Source organism: Crassostrea angulata, chromosome 7 (assembly GCF_025612915.1).
Source record: "Crassostrea angulata isolate pt1a10 chromosome 7, ASM2561291v2, whole genome shotgun sequence".
NCBI lineage: Eukaryota > Metazoa > Mollusca > Bivalvia > Ostreida > Ostreidae > Magallana > Magallana angulata.
The window spans coordinates 49,119,370-49,139,771 of NC_069117.1; the positions used below are offsets into that span (position 1 = coordinate 49,119,370).

Sequence of the window (20,402 nt, forward strand, 5' to 3'; positions counted from 1 at the left end):
ACCAAGATAACAAGATACTGGGGTTTTATTAATATTCAAGGGTATCAATTTTTGTGGTTAAAGTGAAAACCACAGTTTCTAGGATATGTAAATTCGTGGCCAATGATCCTATCCATACAAATGTTAGTAGAAATTGCACTTCAATGAACATTTATTTTCATGGATAAACTTAACAACAAAATCCACGAAAATTGGTATTCAACAAATATTGATGAAACCACAGTATCATTTATTTATAAAGGTATATTGAGTTAGTTTGAGATGATTTCAATGATCATTGTTGACCACCAGCCTCCTCTTAGTGCTCCAAGCTCAAATTTTCGACTATAAATCTTTTCTATTTTGAAAGATTAAACACAGGTGCTCTAAAATGACACTTTTAACCCCAGTTGAAATGCGGATTACACAGCAGCATGCACTGTTACCAGTAATCATTGAAATGGAGTATGTATCAATTTGTGTCCTCTTCACCCAATTGTCATTTCATTTTTCTAGCGATCGGTTTGAATTTCAGTTGCAATATACATGTATCAACAGAACACTCTTGTCCTTTGAATCAGCATGTAATGTACATTAATGGATTATGATTTTCTAACATTTTACCCGTATATGTGCTCACTGGGTTCTTACATTAAAATGCAGCAGAGAAAGAAAATTGCAGATTACTAACATTGATTAAGGTGGCTCACTTACTGCACCTTAAAATGTTTCTCAAATCAGCAGAAACTGACTAGATCGTGAAAGATAGTATGATGCATAATATATCAAATCGGCAAAAACAAACAATTTCTGGGAGAAAAACCAAGACTTTCTGAAATTTAATTCAATAAATATGAACAAATGCCTGAGGCGGATTTGAACTCGGGATCTGTGGTTAACAAGTCCGATACTTTAACCACTATACAATGGTGATATTCAATCAAATTGTTCAATACATGTACAAACAATTTCACTTATTATAAACTGCATCTTTTGACGTAGTGTCCTAAAAAGTATATGCATTGATGTAGTGAGCTACCTTTTTATATTGATGAAAATCACAAAACCAAGCTTTTATGACAGCAAATTTTTGCCTTTATTGCAATATCATAAAATACAGTAACAACTGAAATCAACAGCTCAGAAGTGTTATTTGTTTAAAGCATAATTATGGTTTAATGGCCATTAATGAAAAACCCAAGTGTCAAAAGTTCATAAAATGCAATCTGTTAAATTTCTTAAAACAAGGTTGTACATCAGCTTAAAAAAAGCATGATAGCATACTTTCCCGAAATTTTGTAATCTAAACTGGACAACTTGTCTTTATGGTTTTTTTTAATCACTCCCACGCTAATAAATTACATGTTTTAATTAACACACTGCTTTTTAAAGCTGGTTAGTTATAATGACAACATGAAACTAACATATACATACACAAATCAGCAAAGACAATACAAGATGATGAACCCTTAGAATTTCACATATCTTATACAAGCCATCATATGGCAAATGTTGCAGTGTGTTTAGATCTGTCATATAAAATTCAAGAATGTTTACATATACATAACAATGTACAAACAATCACAGAATATGCATTTTGAGAGATTCTCTGTACCAATCTTGTCTAATTGATGACATTACACTTCTAGAAAGATAAAAATTTGTAGCATGTGGTCAGAGATTTGCATGGTGAGCTTTGTGAGATGATTGTAGATTAATAAAATGAATATGAAATACAGTCAACTTTCTCATTTTTTCAGAAAGTTTTGATGCATTAAAATGTGATCCATTTTTTTTTTCATTTCTCTATCATTTTAAAGGCAATCTCAATTTCTTTTGTAAGCGGGTTTGAGTGAGGTGGTACAACCAATCTCTGAATACCTCTTGCTTTAATAGAATGTTTTAATGGGTCAATTAATGAGGAAATCTGTGTATATCAATTACAAACTCAATTGATTTTTAAACTTTTTAACAATAGGTCTCATCAACCTTCAACCTATGCCTGGTAATGAAAATCTGAATAAAATATGGAGTGTAAAGTGTCTCCATAATCACAGCTGTCAATCAAAACTCGGACAATACCTGCTAAAATTTCTTGACAAAACAATTCCTATATATTGGTATTTAATTTTTGATAGGAATTTCTTCATCAGAACTCTGTCCCAAGCTTGAATAAAAGAGACACATTAATTATGAACGATCCACTCATCCATCCGACAATTAAAGCAGTGTAGATTGGTGAGGCTATAGGACCCCCCTAGGCTAATCAAAACTGGCCACAAAGAAAACACAACCTTGGTATCCAGAAAACAACAGAGGTATAAAAGATTCTATACTGAAACCAAAACAATTGTAACACAGTCATATTTTGATTTCACAGACATCGTACACTATCACCTTCCAGTAATACGACACAACCCAGTGTCATGTGATAGTGTCACCACAGCAACAAACCGTAACAACCTAACTGCTTGGGGAACAGTTCTTTACTGGATTTAATCACAAACTTTTAGTTGTAATAATACGTAATTTTCAAGAAAAACAATTATTACAAACTTAAAATTGTATACATGGTTAGTTATTCATCAAGAAAAGCATTTCTTTACTATCTATATAAAGAAGCAACCAAATATTGGTCAAATTATTAGTTTGTGCACAACTATAAGCTACCGTAGTCATTTCATCAACCAGGGACTATAAACAAGATTTAAACTCATATCAAATAAAAATCAAAAACAAATTTTCTGAACCACTGCAGATTTGTAGACAAAAACTGGAAGACAAAACTGAAAATCAGAACGAACAAGAGGCTGTGATGATATTCATTCAAAAAGATATCGTCAAGATCTTTATAGGTTAATACAGATCTGCTGCTATACTCTGTAATCGCAGCAATTTTAAAATGCAATACTACTCATACATAGTAAAAATTTCTTTAAAAAATTATCTATTTTGAAGAGGATTGAGGATTTCGTCAGCAATAAACACTGTACTAGAATGATCAAAGATTACCTAACAGACATAATATTACATAAAACTATACACAATTATTTCATTAACACAAGAATGTCACAACTACCGGTATGCAAATGGTTTGTACACCTGAATTTATCGGATATTGCACATGTGTAGAAGTACCTCTTCGGCAAAAAAAAAAAAAAATAGTGAAACATAATGATCATATGGCAAATCATTGGAACAAGCAACAGGCATAAACAAATATATATAATGAGTATATAATCTGGCAGAAGGTTTCAATAAAACATAGCAGATTCATAATGTACTTCTGGTAAAACTACAACCATTATAAACAAGAATAAAAAAAAAAACTCTGGAAGAAAAGAGAAATGTACAATCAGCATGAAAATAAGTACAAATGCCCGTACAAATATCACAACTAGCTAGAATCTGGTCCGCACATGATCTGTCCGTTAAAAAAACAGAAATACCCTTGATATAAATGGTGGTTTTGATATTTTAAATGGCAACAAAGACAAAACACAAAACATCAGTATCTGCTTGATAACTAAAGGCAAGAATTGAAAAACAATTCAAAAGATATAGGCTATAAAAGATTTCCAGTAAAATATTTAAACCATTAACAAAACATGCCATTATCTACATGAACAAATGTATCAAATAACAAATATAGACAAAAAATTAATGCTTATTAATATAATGTATATAACAACCTTTTTTTCTCTTCTTACAAAATTGGAATGCAAAATTCTATCATATCAAAAGCTCAGCTTAAAACTGTCATAATATTTTTGTATTTATATGGGGACATTTTTCAAAGTTCTATAACTCTTACAACCCCCTTTTCATAAAACGGGCTGTGGTTAGTTTTGAATAGATTGAGGCCTTTACCATTGGTGCCAACCTTAGTATTAAACATTATATGCTGTAATAGATAAACCTTACCATATCTACAGTACTCTCACTCTAACTCCTTATTGATCAATAACAATATAAAATAATCATACATATACATGTATATTTACAGGCATGTCATAGACTGTTTGCATATCACCTTACACAGAATATATAAATTATAATGCTTGTCCTACATCAGCTAATGAACACTATCCCACACAACAGACTCTGTCATGGTCAGTAGGTTCATCAGCGGCTTCTTGCCATCTGTTGAGAGCTTCTTAAGGGTAGTGGCGTCCATGTTTATTTGACTGGAGACTTCAGATTCTCCACAAAACTCTGAACACTATGTCGAAAGCAAGCACCAAAACTCTGTAACACAAAGACATATACATTTCAATCAAAGTTGCTTTTGAAATGTAATGTAAATTGCTTAAACAAAAATTTGCCATTATCTTTTTTTTTATCCTATTTACACACTGGGAGTATAACTTAAATTTTCAGAGATTTGACAATGTTTATTAAAACCTTGCAAGTATTTAAAATATCACAACAACAAATCAAAGGAGTAGAAAAACAACAAAAACTTGAATCTCTCTAACCAAAATATCCATAAAATAAAATAAAGTTCAAAAGTATGTACATGTAATTGATAAAGCTCATTATAAACCATGATGATATGTACATGTATACCTATCAGACAAGGTCACGTCTGGTCAGACTTCACTTTATTTTTGAGTAAACTGAACACAGACTGAACTCCATGTAGGCTGGCCTTGACCCCCGACTGAACCCCCACAGCACTGGCCTTGACCCCGGCCTTGAATGTCTCCCCTATAGTCTCCAACTACAGACCACAACAAAAGACCATGCAAATCAGACAAATTAAACAAATAGTAGGACAAAGAAAGTCTATGGTGGTGTTTTCTTTAAGCTGGTTTTCTACTGATTGAAGACTACCTTTATAAGCTTATCAAACAACTATATGGTACCAAGAGTTCACAAAATTGATTCTTTCATAATAGTTTTAGTTCTTTTTTTGTCATTTAAATATTATATTCTTGCTTTCAATCAGTAGAAAACTTGGACAGGAGGACAGAACAATGATCAAATAAGCTTAAATAAATATTAGAGAATAAAAAAAATATTGACAACAAATACAAGTATAGCTAAATAAAAAAATAAGGAATTTCCATAAATTTAATAAAAATTAATAAAATACTAGTATTTGAAAAACTATTAATATGTACTGTGTATGTAAAATCTTATTAATTTCAATACTGCTAATGTTTTCAGGATACATGTAACATACCAACTACATAAAATACCCATTCATGATTGAAAAAAAATGTATCATAAAGAAATGTACAGGGTGAAGAGAGGGCCGATCAAGGAGATGGAAATTTTTAATTCACATTTACAGGCTGCTGAAAATTCTGATAATAGGTGTGTTTGAGCTTGTCTTGCTGTAAAAATATTTTGAACAAGTTTGTTGTAAATATGAAAGTGTTCCAACAACTTGGATATCTTCTAATATTGTCTGTTAATGCTCCGCATAACTTTGTGATTGCTGTGAGATTGAAAAATATGTTTTTGAAATATCAAGAGTTACTGCGAAATCCTCATTGTTTATGGGGAACCAATGTTCGTGGTTTTCATGGGTAACCCTTGCCCACGAATTAACATCCCCACGAACCTATACACAATCACTTGTTTAATATTTATTAAATTTTCCCAATTACACTCCCAACAAAATTATGTCCCCTTGAACCAGGACAATTTTGGCTACCCATGAACATTGATCCCCTCAATTAAAAAATTATTCCACGGTAATTCTTAAAAAGGATTTTTACTTGTCCAAAAGCAGTGATAATAAATAAAATTCAAAGTGTTTGAATGACCCTCTACACCTGACACAACAGATAACAGCTCACTATACAGGTAGCTCCCTCCGAAGACCTACCTTGTTTTTCTGTGTGGGGGTGGGAGTCTGAATTCCATGTGCATCCAGATATTTTTGAAATCGCAACTGAAAACACGTAGAGAATTTATAATAAACCAACTTAATAGATTTTAAGGTTATGTCCATTATCTAACTTGATAGGTAAGGAAAACTTCAAATACAATGTCAATGAATATACTTGTCTTATTAGACAAGACATTATATGAGTCTTACTTGATATACCTGTACACATGTACTTGTTTTGTTTAATAACCATAAGGTCCTACCTTACAAGCCGCCTCTATTGTTTTACAGAGTGGGCCTGCTGAGGGTTCACAGTGGAATATGTGGGCGTAAAACTGGTCCTCCGCTCCATGCATGATGAATCCTCCCAATCTGTAACAACATAAAATAAGAGTTATCTCTCTTTTCTCTCCGATCACTAACTGACGGTGATTACATGTATTACAGAAACGTACTTGGAATTCTCCATGGCGATTCCCATGAATGACAGAAAGCGAATGCGACAGTCATCTATCTTGTTTTCTGGCTTCTGAAAAAAAAGCCCAAAACAAACAGATATATTGGTGCAATTCCTAGACAAAATCTTCGAGTTACAAGTGTCACACTTTATGAAAACGAGAAGTTACAATGTTTACCCCGCGTTCTGTGATGGTGAGGGTGGAGGGAGCGATAGCCACATCCACAAACATCCACTTCTCTGGAGGAATCCGGCTGTACACCGACTCTATTGCATTATTCAGGATGTCAGTACCTAGAAAAAGAACAATATAGTAGGCAATCTTAAAATAAGAATTATATGCATACAATGATACTACATAAAACAGATATTAAAGCTCTTTATCTCTGTCTGTAATACCTGAGGAGTTTTTACCTGTAGGTTTAGAGACCCTCTCCCTCCCCAGGTAGTGACAGCGGATGACTTTTTTCGGTTCCTCCATTGGAGTTGGGAAGGAAATACCTGGAATATTCAAGCAGATAATTTTTGATATATACCAGATCTCAACATACAACCTTAATCTGTGCTTTTTACATGAAGAGAATTTAGGTATATTTCTGTAATTTAATTGTTTTTCCAAATTCAAGATGAGATAGAGTTTGTATAAAAACCATTTTAGATTTATAAGGATATTACATTTGGCATGTTAAACATTCAAAGAGTATATTTTTCTGTCGACTGTAAATGACATAAACTACATCTAAATGTATTGGAATTATCAGTTAAAATTACTGAAAGAAGAAAGTTAATTATTTGATATTACAAGAAACAATTTTCCTTTCTTTCTAAGAGAATTTTAACATCAACACTCAGTTAATGCTGTAATTAAATTTTCATTTGTGAACATTAAATTTTTGCAATTAACTATGCTGCAACTTAACCTTTTCTCTCTGGACCACAAAAACATTGAAATTGACAATACATGCTAGGTAAACTAATATTCCACCAACTATTCTGATTGACTCTCATGCTAAGAATGAAAGACTCTGTCACTTACTGTTGTACAGACTTTGGAAGGACATCTTCTGTCCATTGGCCTGTCCATTGGATTTCTCCAGGTTGGGGAGGTCGGTGGGGCGACTTAACCGCTGCACCACTGCATTCTGTTCAATGTGGCGCTCCAGCATGATCTTCTTACAGATATCCCTCAGGGTGTTGGCGATGTGGCGGGCCGGAGTGTCACAGCGGAACACGTGACACATGTGTTTTCTTGTTGTCTTGTCTCGAGCCACGTACGCAAAATCCCTGCATTAATGAATTAATGAATGGCTCATCAAATATACTTTTTAAATCTTCATGAAATATGGTGTTTTAAATTACAGAGAATAAAAGTATCACATATATTTGCAGATAATTTTTCTTTGTACCCAAAAACCATACATAAGTGTACAACAAATCAAAACAACTTCACTGTAATTAAATGTATCTATTTTATAAACATTCAAGAAAGTGTAGATAAAAAAATACTTTATAGAAAGTGTAATTTTCACCATCTACCAATAGAAACTAGAAATTGTGAATTTCAAAACACATTGCATTTACACACAATATCACACTTTACCTCTCTCTGTGTAAGCAGAAAAGGAAGAAAATTGATACATTACATTGAAAAACATCTTAATTCTCAAGAGTTTATCAATTTTACTTTATCAATTAGAGTTATCATCAGTTGATTACTTTAACAATTCAACAAGTATTAATATTTCACTGATTACATTAAATTGTGGACACTGACCTGCCATTGTCCCTGCCCACCCCCCACACCCGGATGGACTGTATGGGCTGGGAGTTGAGGGTGGTGAAGTCCTGGGTGTCCACCAGTCTCAGACTGTCACTGTCCAGGTCCATGTACAGATCCTTACCCTGCAGAGAACACACTCAACTCACAACAGGCAACAAACTCAGAACAACAAACTCAGAACACGCAACAAACTCAGAACACGATACAGAATCAACTTGATAATAAACAAGAGCTTTTATTCAGTATCCTGATTCACTAGAACTCCTTTTATCTATCTAGAAAAAAAATAGCCAAAAATAATGTTTATTACAAATTGATGAAATTTAATTCTATAGAGTTCAGATTGTAACAATACTGCTATTATGTGTCTTTCCCCCTGGAGGATACATCTGTCACACTTACATCTCCCCATCTGCCGACAACATCATTGATGTCGTTCCTGCCAAACGACAGGTCTACGATACACTTGTTGACCGCTCGACTGCTCCTCTCTGGGGTCAGGTCTTCCTCCGCTATCTTGACCCAGCCCAGAGACTGGACCGCAAACCGCACAGGCTTCTCGTGGGGTTCTGTCTTTTGTGGTTCTGATTGTGCATCTAACTTTGCAGACCTATAGCAATTAAAAATATAGAATGGGAAACTGTAGCCAATTTTCTTAAAAAAAGTCACATTCTCAAAAAAAACTATAACTCCTCATATACTATAATTCTGTGGCAAGAGAGATAACTCTCCCCAAATTTTTTATGACTAATATTCTGAAAATATTTTGTTTCATTGAAAATCTCAACATTATTTATATTATTTTTTTTACAAATTAACAAATATTACAAATATTCTTATTAATCTATATAAAGCTGATTTACAAGTTTTTTTTTAACAAATTAGCACCACACTGTAAATAATCGGAGTGGCCGACTTACATATTTTGTAGTGAATTAGCGGCATATTGTAGAGCATGCCCCTCGAACGCCTTCAATGGCTCCTCGGTGTTTGAGGACACACTAGAAGGACTGGAAGGGACGGATCCGTTAGTGGTGGACCCTGAACTCTGTCAACAATAGGTACATAATTGAAGATACTCTATAGGTATAGTATACTATTTTTAGAAATCAAAGAGAAACACATTCTAGTTGATAACATACATTACAGAATTGCACACATATCAAACTACCGGTACTGTGTTTTCATTAATGATTGAATACCAATTTCTGTTATATTATCTGATGAACAAATGAACAATCTTAACAATATTTATAGATTAATCAGCTGTTCTTTCATACATGTACTACAGTTTGAAAGTTTACTTAGATCTTACAAAGAAATGAAAGCTTTGATTTAATTAAAGAAGGAATTATTCATGACTGTATGTATTTTATCAAAGAATGACCCTTTTAGGACTTTATCATCAAATGGTTTGTTAAAATGACGTAAGCACTGTAATTTGCTGATATCAGTTAGCCATGCAAAAAATTGTTCTCGCTAGATCAGGCTGAACATCTTTTACACAGATTCAAAATCAAGAGTAGTACATGTACATACTGAAGTACTCTTGACAGAGAGTGATCTGAGTGTGGTTTGTTTGACATCAGGGGTGGTTGGGGAGGGTGGCTCCCTCTGGATGGTCCCGCTCTTGATGTGCCAGTAGTACGCTCCCTCCTCGTCTTCACACTTCTCCCAGCCAGGGGGCAGAACCACTTCCTGTGGTGGGTCCTACAAAAATAGGTCAGATAGTACCTTACAAAATAGGTCAGATAGTACTCACACTGTATGACCAGACCATAAACATAATGCATAAGCAAGCCCCTTGACAGGTTTCTCTGGTGTGGTTTCTCTATTTCAGTTCTAAAAGTGCAGCTCTTGTCAAGAAAGATATTTATGTAAAGGCGAGAAATAAAGAATAAAGATTACGGTCGGACACGAGTGGAAATCTCAGAAATATGGTTGTGACAATCGGATTGGTGAAATCCTTCATCAAAAGCAACAGTTAATCACCGTGGAATCAGAACAACCAAACGAGTTCCTCCGATCAATAAGAAAGGAGACACTGGAGAGAGTTCTAATTACTCCATATCGCAGTAAACTGTAGGCAATGCATCTTTAGTTTTCACAATCACAGTTTTACTGAAGTATCTGGCTGCGGTATCTTCGTTTTGTGCTAATGAATATTCCTCAAAAACTCAAGATCAAGAGCATCTCAAGACACAGGGTCTCCTGGCTTGCATGACACGAAGGAGCAGCATTATTTTATGCACACTTCTTTTTTCGGTTAACAAGATCTACAAGTCTGATCAGAGAAATGGGTTTAAATCAAAGGAGTCTTGCTGCACCCACTATCTGTCACAATCTTGTTACAAGGTCAGTTATGGCTGGATCCCATGACTAGCAATACATCAATTTAACATAACGGCATTCAGTGGAGAGTATAAAGAGATGTATACTGAATAAGTTAATGCAGAAAATTACTTTTGTCATAAATCGCATTCTGCATCCGTGGTGCCATGATGACATCGCTGTCTGGCATCAATGTATCTTACCGGGAGCAAGGAAGGGATGGCCTGACCAATGATACGCCAGACACATGAGAGCTTGCGTAAAAGCTATTGACCAAGATCAACATTACCAAATCTTTTATGATGCCCGATATGAAACTAGGATAAGGGTTAAATCTACATATACACTCCCACATTTTATTTCATCTCCATTCACTCTATTGGACAAATGTACAACTGAGCTTTTTCAATAGAATGTTTCACATATAAAACTAGACTTACATGATTAAGGCAAATTCAACCAAGTGCACTGTATTTGATACTAAATACACCCACTTTATATGGGAGAAGAAGCCAATATTTGTAAATATTAATGTTTGATTGTCAAGTCTTGAATTACCCCTGTTGGCGTCGTTTCCTCCGAGCCCTCCGGTTCCGAGGACTTGTTGACGACAGAGTAGATGTCCTCATTGACTGGTCCATGGACATGTGACCCATCATCCGATCTCGCATCCGAATGGATTCCACTGTCAGGTGAATTTATGTCAAACCTATGAAAATACATGTACTCTGCTAATATCTTATTTAGAGTAAAATCAATCCCACTTTTGCATGTAAAAAACTTGTCTGGAAACCATAAATCATGGATTCATAATGCATTTTTTAAAATAATGAATTTTTTATCCTATGCCTCTTAGAGGACAAACAATTCAAAACTTCCACCTGTGGATGTACAAGACAAGTTACACAGATCTGATTGAAAATAAATAAAATATTAAACCCTCATTGTTAAAGAAATATTTTTGTCCAAACAACCAGCATACTTAGTCCAGATATAACAGATTCTTTGATTTCTTACATTAGTAACAGTTTTACTATTGTGACATCTGCTCATATCTTACTTTGAAGGAACATTTTACGGTGGCTCACTACATCTTGAAAGATTTTCTCAAATCGGCAAAAATTTACTCGATTATGATAGATATCATAATCTCGATTATGATAGATATCATAATCTCGATTATGATAGATATCATAATGGACAAGAAGTATTTATAAAAGTCAAATAGGCAAACAATGTGCAATTTTGGATGAAAAATTACATTTTCGAAAAAATTTAATTCAGTAAACATGAACAAAAACTCCAGGTGGATTCGAACTAATGATCTGCGGTTCAGAAGCCCAATACTTTAGCCACTGAGCTTCGACGATATACAACCAAATCGAACGATATAAACAGTTTAAAGAAAATATTTAAATCAACATCTTGTGACGTAGTGTCTTAAAAAGTATAAGTCTGGGTGTAATGAGCAACCTAAAAGACAGTTTTGTTAGCCATTGGAGTTTAAAAAAGGTGGGAAAACGATCTTTTACAAGTGAATGGATTGTTAATTGATAAATATTCTAATTGAATAACAATGTATTGGTTTGATGCTAACTTGACTTTGGTTTGGTTGACTGGAGATGTAATTCCACTCCATTCCAATTCCAGATCCAGGTCGGATGAGACGGATTGCGACTTCTCCTTGGCTTTGCTCTCCAGCATGGAGTAATACTCCAGGAATCCTGTGGATTTCTTTCCGCTCTCCTTGCCTCCTTCCTGTGAATTCTTCTCCTCCTTCTTCATCAGATTTTTCTCATTTTTCAACATATTCTGCTTTAGCTCCTTGTTTTCACTTTCAGTTTCTTCCTCCTCTGAAGAGGATGAACTGTCCACAGACAAATCACCAAGCAGTTGCTGTTTCTCACTTTCGTTGGAGTATTTATCTGACACAGATTTATTGTCTAACAGAGACATGGAAGATGGATCAACTTCATTGTAGATGTTCGAGTCATTATGGTATGCTTCTTTGTGCAGTTTACTGGACTTCATCTTAAGCTGGTCTTCAAATCGGTAGTTGGGGTTGGAAAAACTCAAGAAAGTGTTCTCTGGATCTGCAAAGATAAAGAATTTTTTTAACTCTTGATCCATGTTTTCTCTTATAATCTCTTTCAGAAACCAGTCCAACATGACTATACATATTCTGCTACATGGTACAGGTTCATAAGCCTATTGTCATCACAATGGGACATGCTAACCACTCTAACCTCATCACATAATGACTACAGAAGTAACAGAAGTAACAAGAAACAATACATGTAGTACAATAGGATTTTTTTTTTCTCAAAGAGTTAGTCAATCCATGCTCATGCAAACATATTTTGTAATGCCATAACTGTACAGCAATTTTATCAGTGTTTCAAAAGAATAAACTTTTTTATTCTATTAATTCTGCATTAGTTTATACTATCCATGTTTCCATCGCTGGGTCAATGTCAGATTTGTCCATATACTTATCTTTGAAGTTCGAACTTACTAAATTAACTAACTAATATACTACTTTAACACTGTATTAATACACTAACACTTTGATCTTATTCTATGCCATTTAGTTGAAATTCACATAACTCTTCAACATCTGGAGGTAAAATTCTACAAAATGGCCAAGACAATCCAGCCTTATCAAAATGAAATTTTAAAAAATATTGTTAGAAAACCAGCAAACAAAGTTTACAAGATTTTGACAACATTCTGGCAAAAACAATAAAGTAACTGCACAAATCTCCAAATCAGAGCTCATATAAAGATCAATGCCTGGGGTCAAACACCTCTGTCGGCAAATGTAATTTTGCCAGGAAATCTCAAATTCTGTAGATTGGTAAATGACAGCTTACCAATATCAGAAGTAATTACACAAGAGTTATACTTGGGTTCTGAGAAGTTCTGGTGTTTACTTCAACAACCATTCCTTCATCCATTTCGATTTTGACATCCTTTTAGCATCGATTTGAATATCAAATCAAATAATAATGCTAAATGCAAATTTACATTTTCTTCAATATTTTGCACAATGGTCCATAAAATGTCAAGATGTCATGTTTCTGGGATTGGATGCATGCAGTAGTGGAAATCATTCAGAAATTGGATAAGATGTAGCAGCTACAGAACTTTCTCAGTCCCAAGATTTACAGCAAGTTCAAGACTTATCGATTACTGTTTTTCAATTTGAATTAAATTGTTCCACTAGTTTTTACCAAACTTGCAGAAGATTTGATGATCAAAAATTCAATCCTTCTTCATTTCCAATTCAAATCTCGGGTTTTTTTTGTACCGTTTTAAATTCAAACTAGATTTCCTCACAAATCATGAAACAAATTAATAAAATCACAACAATTTAAACATTATATTGAGAATGAAAAGTTTGATTATTAAGTAAGGTTAAAAAAAACTCCTGAAGTTTTGCCAGTGTTGCCAAAGAGACAAGATTGTGTGTAGGAGCTCTTCATACACAAATCTTAGGTTACAGTTATTAATTTAACTTATGGAAAAATTGAGAATTATTGTAATCTGACCAGTATTTTCCAATGCTATTTCAAGCATTCAACTTGTACGCAAATTCTAAGCCTTTTATTCATTAAATTTGATACACTGAAGTGGTCACTAATATTTTTCAAAGAAAATCATATTCTGTTATTTGTATAAACTCTGACTAAATGATCCATTCCACCCACTTAAGTACCAGAGTACTATTAGCTTGCTTAATCCATTAAAATTTCATGAAAACAAAATCAACTGCCACTGCATGTATGGTTTAAAGTCACGTCTGAATAATCTGAGGTGACATCTGATGCTGCAGAAGCAAGATACAGCATTAACTCTTTTTATCATCCTACAAATTGTACAATTGCAATTTCAGTGCAGTTATCATCCATCAACTCCCATAAGACTAAATAAACATTTTTTCTGGTTTAGATTAATTTATGGTCATAAATTGAAGAGGAAAGAAATGAAGCAGAAATGTCATCAGAGCCTCTGATCTTATGGCAGCCCTCTAGTTGTGGGACCAAAGATCATTTTGCAGTTGATACAAATCTGTGCAAAAGCCATGAGGTGAAACGCTAATATTGAATCATTGATTGGGAGTGACCTTAGAAAGCTATAGGAGAAACACTAATATTGAATCATTGATTGGGAGTGACCTTAGAAAGCTATAGGAGAAACCGCAGTCTCCTTCCATTCTCAGTCATCAAATCACAATTAGGACTGTAGCGGCCCTATGATAACCAGATGAGGCCACGAGATGAGACCTCCACATAGTATTTTGCCAGGATGATTTTGTCTTGCGCTCCAAGTGTAATTTGGTTCCGCTCAACAAGCTGGAAATCTGCGATTCCTGGAGATTTGATTTCTCAAGGATCCAATGAAATGAATCAGCCAAGTGCTGTCAAGCATAAACTTAGTGTCATTCACAAAAAAAAACCTAACATGAGAGCTCGCTAGTTGCTACAATATCTACCAGTACAAAGTTTCACATGTAAAATAAAACTCAATGAAAAGTATTTTTCATTCTCTGTTCAACAAATCAATTTGAAACAAGAAAAAAAATTTTTTTTCATGATGCAGGCAACATTCCTTTATTTTTCAAAACGAACATTAAGTACATCTGTCTCAAAGCGAATACCTTTAAATCATTAACGATTACGAACAATGCAGATGCTTTTGCATCATCGACTAAGGGCTGGGTGCAGCTCTAGAGTCCCTAAAGAGTTTGTTTGAACGAATGGCAGCTAAATATGGACCAGTGTACAAACTCAATAAAGTTACCAGGTACAATGTTTTCATAATATCTGATAACACATGCGGTGCAATTGCTTTTATTTCGGACATCTAATTATCAAACAATATCAATAGAGTTAATCACATCTTAATCTGCATAATTTCATTAATCACCCTGATTTTTATTTCCAAACCTATAGACTACATTACTGTGATGCTATCAGAGTCTGTGCCAAACATTTGTTCACTATTTTTATCCCAAATTTTGCATTGATATTTGCATTGTTGCATTTTGAATGCATTTCTTAGGAAAATTATTACACAATAGTTAAGCCATTATTCTGGATTGATTGAAAAATAATGTATCCACCTATTTATAATTTCCTTGTTTCTGTGTTGTTTGGTTTATCTTACCAAATGAACACATAATTTGTTTACATAACCATACCCTACGACAAAGTTTGCATCGGATTCAATTGTTTGTTTCAAAAGTCTGAAAATTATTATCTTTCCAGTATTTCCTTGGTTATAAAAAAAACCAACAAAATAAGACATCTAGAAGTTGTGGATATTGAGTAACTGTAGCATAACTCTAACAAACTTTGATATTATTTTCTTTTCACAATTATTTAATTGTTAGTCATTTTAGTAGACAAACAGTTCCAATGTTAGAACAGCTGACCAACGCAGAAATTGTTTGACTAGTCAAACAAACATGCACACATTTCTTTTAACCTTTATATATAAGGACCTCCTTTTTTATGTAAAGCAAAAAAAAAACTTAAAATGATTTTTTTATCCATTTAATATTTCCTGTATGAGTCTTCCAAGAAACTATCATGGGAATTTCTGATTTATCTCAATTCAAGACCAGACAAAAAGTACAGGGAAGCAAAATTCAATAATCTTCCTATAATGAAATTCAATCTGAAAAACTGTTCCTCTGATAGCCTTGGAGTTCCTTTTTTATCCTAATTACCCTTAAGAATGGGAAAACACAGTTGAACAAAGCTAGACTGTTGATAATGAATGGGTCTGTTAACGATGATTTTGACTAATTACTGCCTGGACATTAAGGGCGATTTAAATAATGATGCAATCAGGGAAAGTGTTCCAGGCATCAATTTCTTCCGCACTTAACCAGATTTGATTTATAAATCATTCAAAAACAGCTGAATATACAGGTGGGAAGTTACCTGGGCTAAAACCTGTTTTACTAATTAAAATATAAATCAAATTGTTGTTATTCATTAGGTTTTTCCCCCACTTTTCATTAAAGCACAGCTTCATAATAATATTACTGCCATAAAAAAAACTAGCATACTATCCACTGCATATTTCTTATGGGATTCTAATTTACATGCTTTTTGCACTTTTCCGGTGGTTGTTAATTTGGTACTGAACTAAAAACTTTGAATGTAGACTTTCCGCTTTATGCCATTACTTAGCTGAAGTCCACCAAACTTAAAATATTTGTATCTACATTACATTTACATGTATATATAAGTCATTCATCAAAGGTATTAATTTTCATTAGTGTGCTAGTACATGTACTATGAAGTTCAAACCTTGCAATATTGCATTAAGTATGACAATTAATGAATTCCTATTTCACAGGTAGGTACATAATTTGTTTATATATACCAGGATATTTTACTGCGATATGGAAAGCTAGTGAAAAAAACCCCAACTTTTCAGTTTATATTTTGTCGCATTTCGTATTATATCCATCATATATTCTCAAGAAAAATTATTACATCAGTTGATAAATGGAAGTGACTACCATATATCATCATATCTAATATCATAGAAAAAGGATTCCCTGACAAGACTAAGGTTTTATATAATAAAGCAAAGAAATTGCGTATAACAGTTGTGCAAGAATTTATGGCCCTCATTAACAAATCAGTTCATTTTGATGGAGACAGAGGGGTTCAATAATATTTTCTTACCAGTCAGAAATAATTATAAATATGTCCCCTGGGAGTAATAAATAGGGTGATTCATGCCGTCCTTAATTATCTCTTACTGTCTCCCTCATCTACCCTCGCTATCCTGATATAATGGCCCGTCTCACGCTACTTTTTAAATGACATGAATTCAACAACCAGTATTCATGACCACAGCAATAATATTTTGCAATCAAACAATTAATTTCATACTTTTGAAGTAAGATCTTGATTGGAAATATTGTTTGAGTAATATGCTCTCAAACTTTTGGTGGCCCCACAGTTAAATAATTTTTATTGCGTTCAGACATTTTAACGCCCAAAACTAAATCACTTTGCACTGAAGGCGACGTTTTGCCTCGACATACAATCTTTGAAACTGAGTAGCGTATCATTTATTAAAATCAAATGATATTTCAAGTAATAATATTCGGTAATTCCAGAAAGAATTTCTGTGAATCTCAACAATATCAGGTTTTAAAGTTTCCAGTTCGTGCCTTAATTGCCTTGTAAAGAGATTTTATGAGTCTCACTTAAGTATATGAATTATTCAAACATATCATATGGACGACCCTCACGGAGAGAAACAATAACTTACCATGCAATGGATTATGATGCAGAGTCCACATTTTCTGAGATCCTTTAATTCGTTTGTATAAAGTTCCATACCAAGACATATTTAAATTAAATTTTCTTGTTCGGTTTCTTCGGCGATGAGTCATGTTTGCATTGCTATACCCATGGTCTGTTGTGTAAAACATCATGGCACTCTTGCAAAGCAGCTTATTTTCTTTAAGCATTTTGATTCAATTTCAGTGAAAATATCCTCAAATTTTTTGGCATCGTTAGATTACAAACTCCCATGTATCAGAAAGGGAACCTGTTGATGCCTCCATTCTAAACCATAATTGCAGACTGAATTCTGTTTCCCATGCAATTTCCCCTCTAAGGAAGAAACCCTTTTTTTTGAGTAATCCGAATCATAAAAGGATAGATGATCAGAGGGAAGCGTCTATCTATTGCTCGCTGGATTTTGATCGGTCAATATAAAGATTCATCCATCAGCGACAAAATTTTCCTTAAGCAGCAAGAGATTGAATCTCTTAACTTCAGAAACACGTCTTAAATCAGGAATATGCCAATCAAATGTTTTCTTAATATACTTTAGATACGATCAAGGGCATGTATCACACTGCACAAGCATCACTAAGAACCACAGCTGTCGAGAAAGAAAATCACAAAAGTTCCAAATAAAGAAAGTAATGGAGAAGATACTTAGTTGGGCAGTGATTGGTTGAAACATGAGAAAGCCCCACTCTAAGATCTGTCACAATGTTAGAACGAGGACCGATTTGATTCTCAGCTTCTATACTTATGACTAGGTACAGCCCTTCATTTTGACGGTCTCCAATCGTATCGTACAATGATGATTCATGAGTAAATGAATTCCACCGATGATTTCCTTTATCAGTCTCAGTATTCCCTGAAGTAAATTCATTTTAATTGCAGGCCTAACAAAATTCTATTCCCCGATTCAAAGGAGGAATATAGCAGTCCATTTCAAGATGATCGCTTCTATTGTGGTATAGGGGAGACAATATTACAATTCTATAGAACAAGGAATAATGCACTGCTTTTGGTTCAGACAGCTTCCATTATGTACATCAACCCCTACAGTTCCCCGCCATTATATATACCCATACATAGGGTAAGCTTTGTGTCCAGTGTCTCTGAGATTCCTGTAGTGTTTTGGTTGATATCTTACATTAACCTTGGGCGACTGTCACTGATACTTAACAACATGGTTCATCCCTCCACATATATGTGGCTGACGAGATACATTACCGTCATAATTTTTTCCACATCCTCTGGGATGAAAATAATTGAATGATTTTCATTGAGATGACATTCCAAGACTCAACAACAACACCATTGATAATGCCACTCCAAAAAACTGGAAATCCTTTATAAAATCACAATTCTCAAATAAAAAATTCAATGAGTTAATTATCTGCATAGCAGCTAGCTGGGTTTTAAACAGATGCATCAAGTGACAATCAATATGTTAAACATTTAGCAACACAAATTTTTGTCACCAGCTTCCAATTCAATTTTTAATCATGACTTGCTCTGGTGAGCATTAAGGAGTTAATAAATAAAATTATCACGTTCATAAATTGTTTTTAAGTAATAACCATTACTTCCATAGTCACCATTATTCACGATAATTTGTTGAATAATTCACAAAGCAAATGAACAGTAAATTTCAGGGGGCTTATCCATGAAAACACGCGGATTGCCGTCATCTAATGATCGCAGATTTCATAATATTCAGGAAGTGCATAAAAAGGCCCAGCGAGACTCCACCAACCAATTAAGAGCAGTTTTTTTGGTGTTCAGATTTTATACAGACATGCACAATGTAATGATGCTTAAACAATGCTGTAAGGATTCAATTCCCTTTTAAGAAAACTGTTTCTTTAATTATTGATATACTGAAACTCTGGGTCTGCAGGTCAATAATTTAATACTGTATCCTTTGAGCTTCAAAGGAAGACAATGGATGTTGTGATAAACTCTTATCAAAAGTAAAAGTCGCATGGTGTTATGATCTGAAACTGCAAAAAAAACATTGAATTATGACAAACTATAAGTACTGGATTGAAGGGATGGAGTGCTTGCTCACTTGGAGCAGCAATACACAGCCATGGCATGCGGCAAGCAACAGCTGATGTAATCTCTTAAGTCCCCTTGATTCATCTTGTCATAAATCATTTACAATCACTATCAATCATACGATAATCCTCCATTGATCTTCCATGTATAATCTGCATTGACAAAGTGTCAAAAATAGATCCATCATGGCAATACTCTGTAGAGGTGAACTACGAGACTCCATTAGCAATGAACAAGCTCAATCCTAGCTCATTCTAGCACTGCTGTTTATAGCTGCAGTGTATGACAGAATAGCTCTATGACATGGCATATGAATCTATGACATATTCAATAAATGAGGTCCTAGTTCTAGAACATATATAGTATTAAAAGTATGTTTAGTGAAGTAGAGATTACTTTGCTTGCAAGTGATTGTGTATTCAATATTCTGGCTGATTTAATGTTTCATAGCAAAGAGAGTTATTTGAGCTTCAAAGTTTCGTTCAATTTGTTAGAAAAAAAAGGATGAAGATCTAAAGCCTGATGTGATAAAAAGAAGTTTCAGATCTTATCTTTAGACCACTATACAGCTTGCTAAATGATGTTAAAAAAAAAAAAAAAAAAAAAAAAAAAAAAAAAAATGGTTTATCATAA

The 20,402-nt window shown here is 34.0% G+C and overlaps 1 protein-coding gene across 5 annotated transcripts in view; it reads right to left on the reverse strand.

Annotated features, from left to right (window-relative positions):
* Positions 1–1,048: 1,048 nt before the first annotated feature.
* The window catches only part of LOC128157100 (protein Fe65 homolog), a 51,098-nt gene continuing 31,744 nt past the window's right edge, over positions 1,049–20,402 (reverse strand). For 3 of the 5 annotated variants that reach the window (XM_052819470.1, XM_052819471.1, XM_052819472.1), the window contains 14 exons: positions 11,987–12,482; positions 10,948–11,098; positions 9,598–9,768; positions 8,979–9,106; positions 8,461–8,668; positions 8,053–8,180; positions 7,315–7,562; positions 6,693–6,779; positions 6,457–6,572; positions 6,277–6,350; positions 6,085–6,193; positions 5,819–5,884; positions 4,549–4,702; positions 1,049–4,227 (listed from right to left, as the gene is read on the reverse strand). In XM_052819470.1, coding sequence (XP_052675430.1) covers positions 4,562–4,702; positions 5,819–5,884; positions 6,085–6,193; positions 6,277–6,350; positions 6,457–6,572; positions 6,693–6,779; positions 7,315–7,562; positions 8,053–8,180; positions 8,461–8,668; positions 8,979–9,106; positions 9,598–9,768; positions 10,948–11,098; positions 11,987–12,482 — 2,123 coding nt within the window. In that variant the 3' untranslated portion in view covers positions 1,049–4,227; positions 4,549–4,561. Of the gene's footprint in view, positions 4,228–4,548; positions 4,703–5,818; positions 5,885–6,084; positions 6,194–6,276; positions 6,351–6,456; positions 6,573–6,692; positions 6,780–7,314; positions 7,563–8,052; positions 8,181–8,460; positions 8,669–8,978; positions 9,107–9,597; positions 9,769–10,947; positions 11,099–11,986; positions 12,483–17,691; positions 19,300–20,402 lie in introns of those variants that run through there. The other 2 variants (XM_052819468.1, XM_052819469.1) reach the window with 2 other exon arrangements.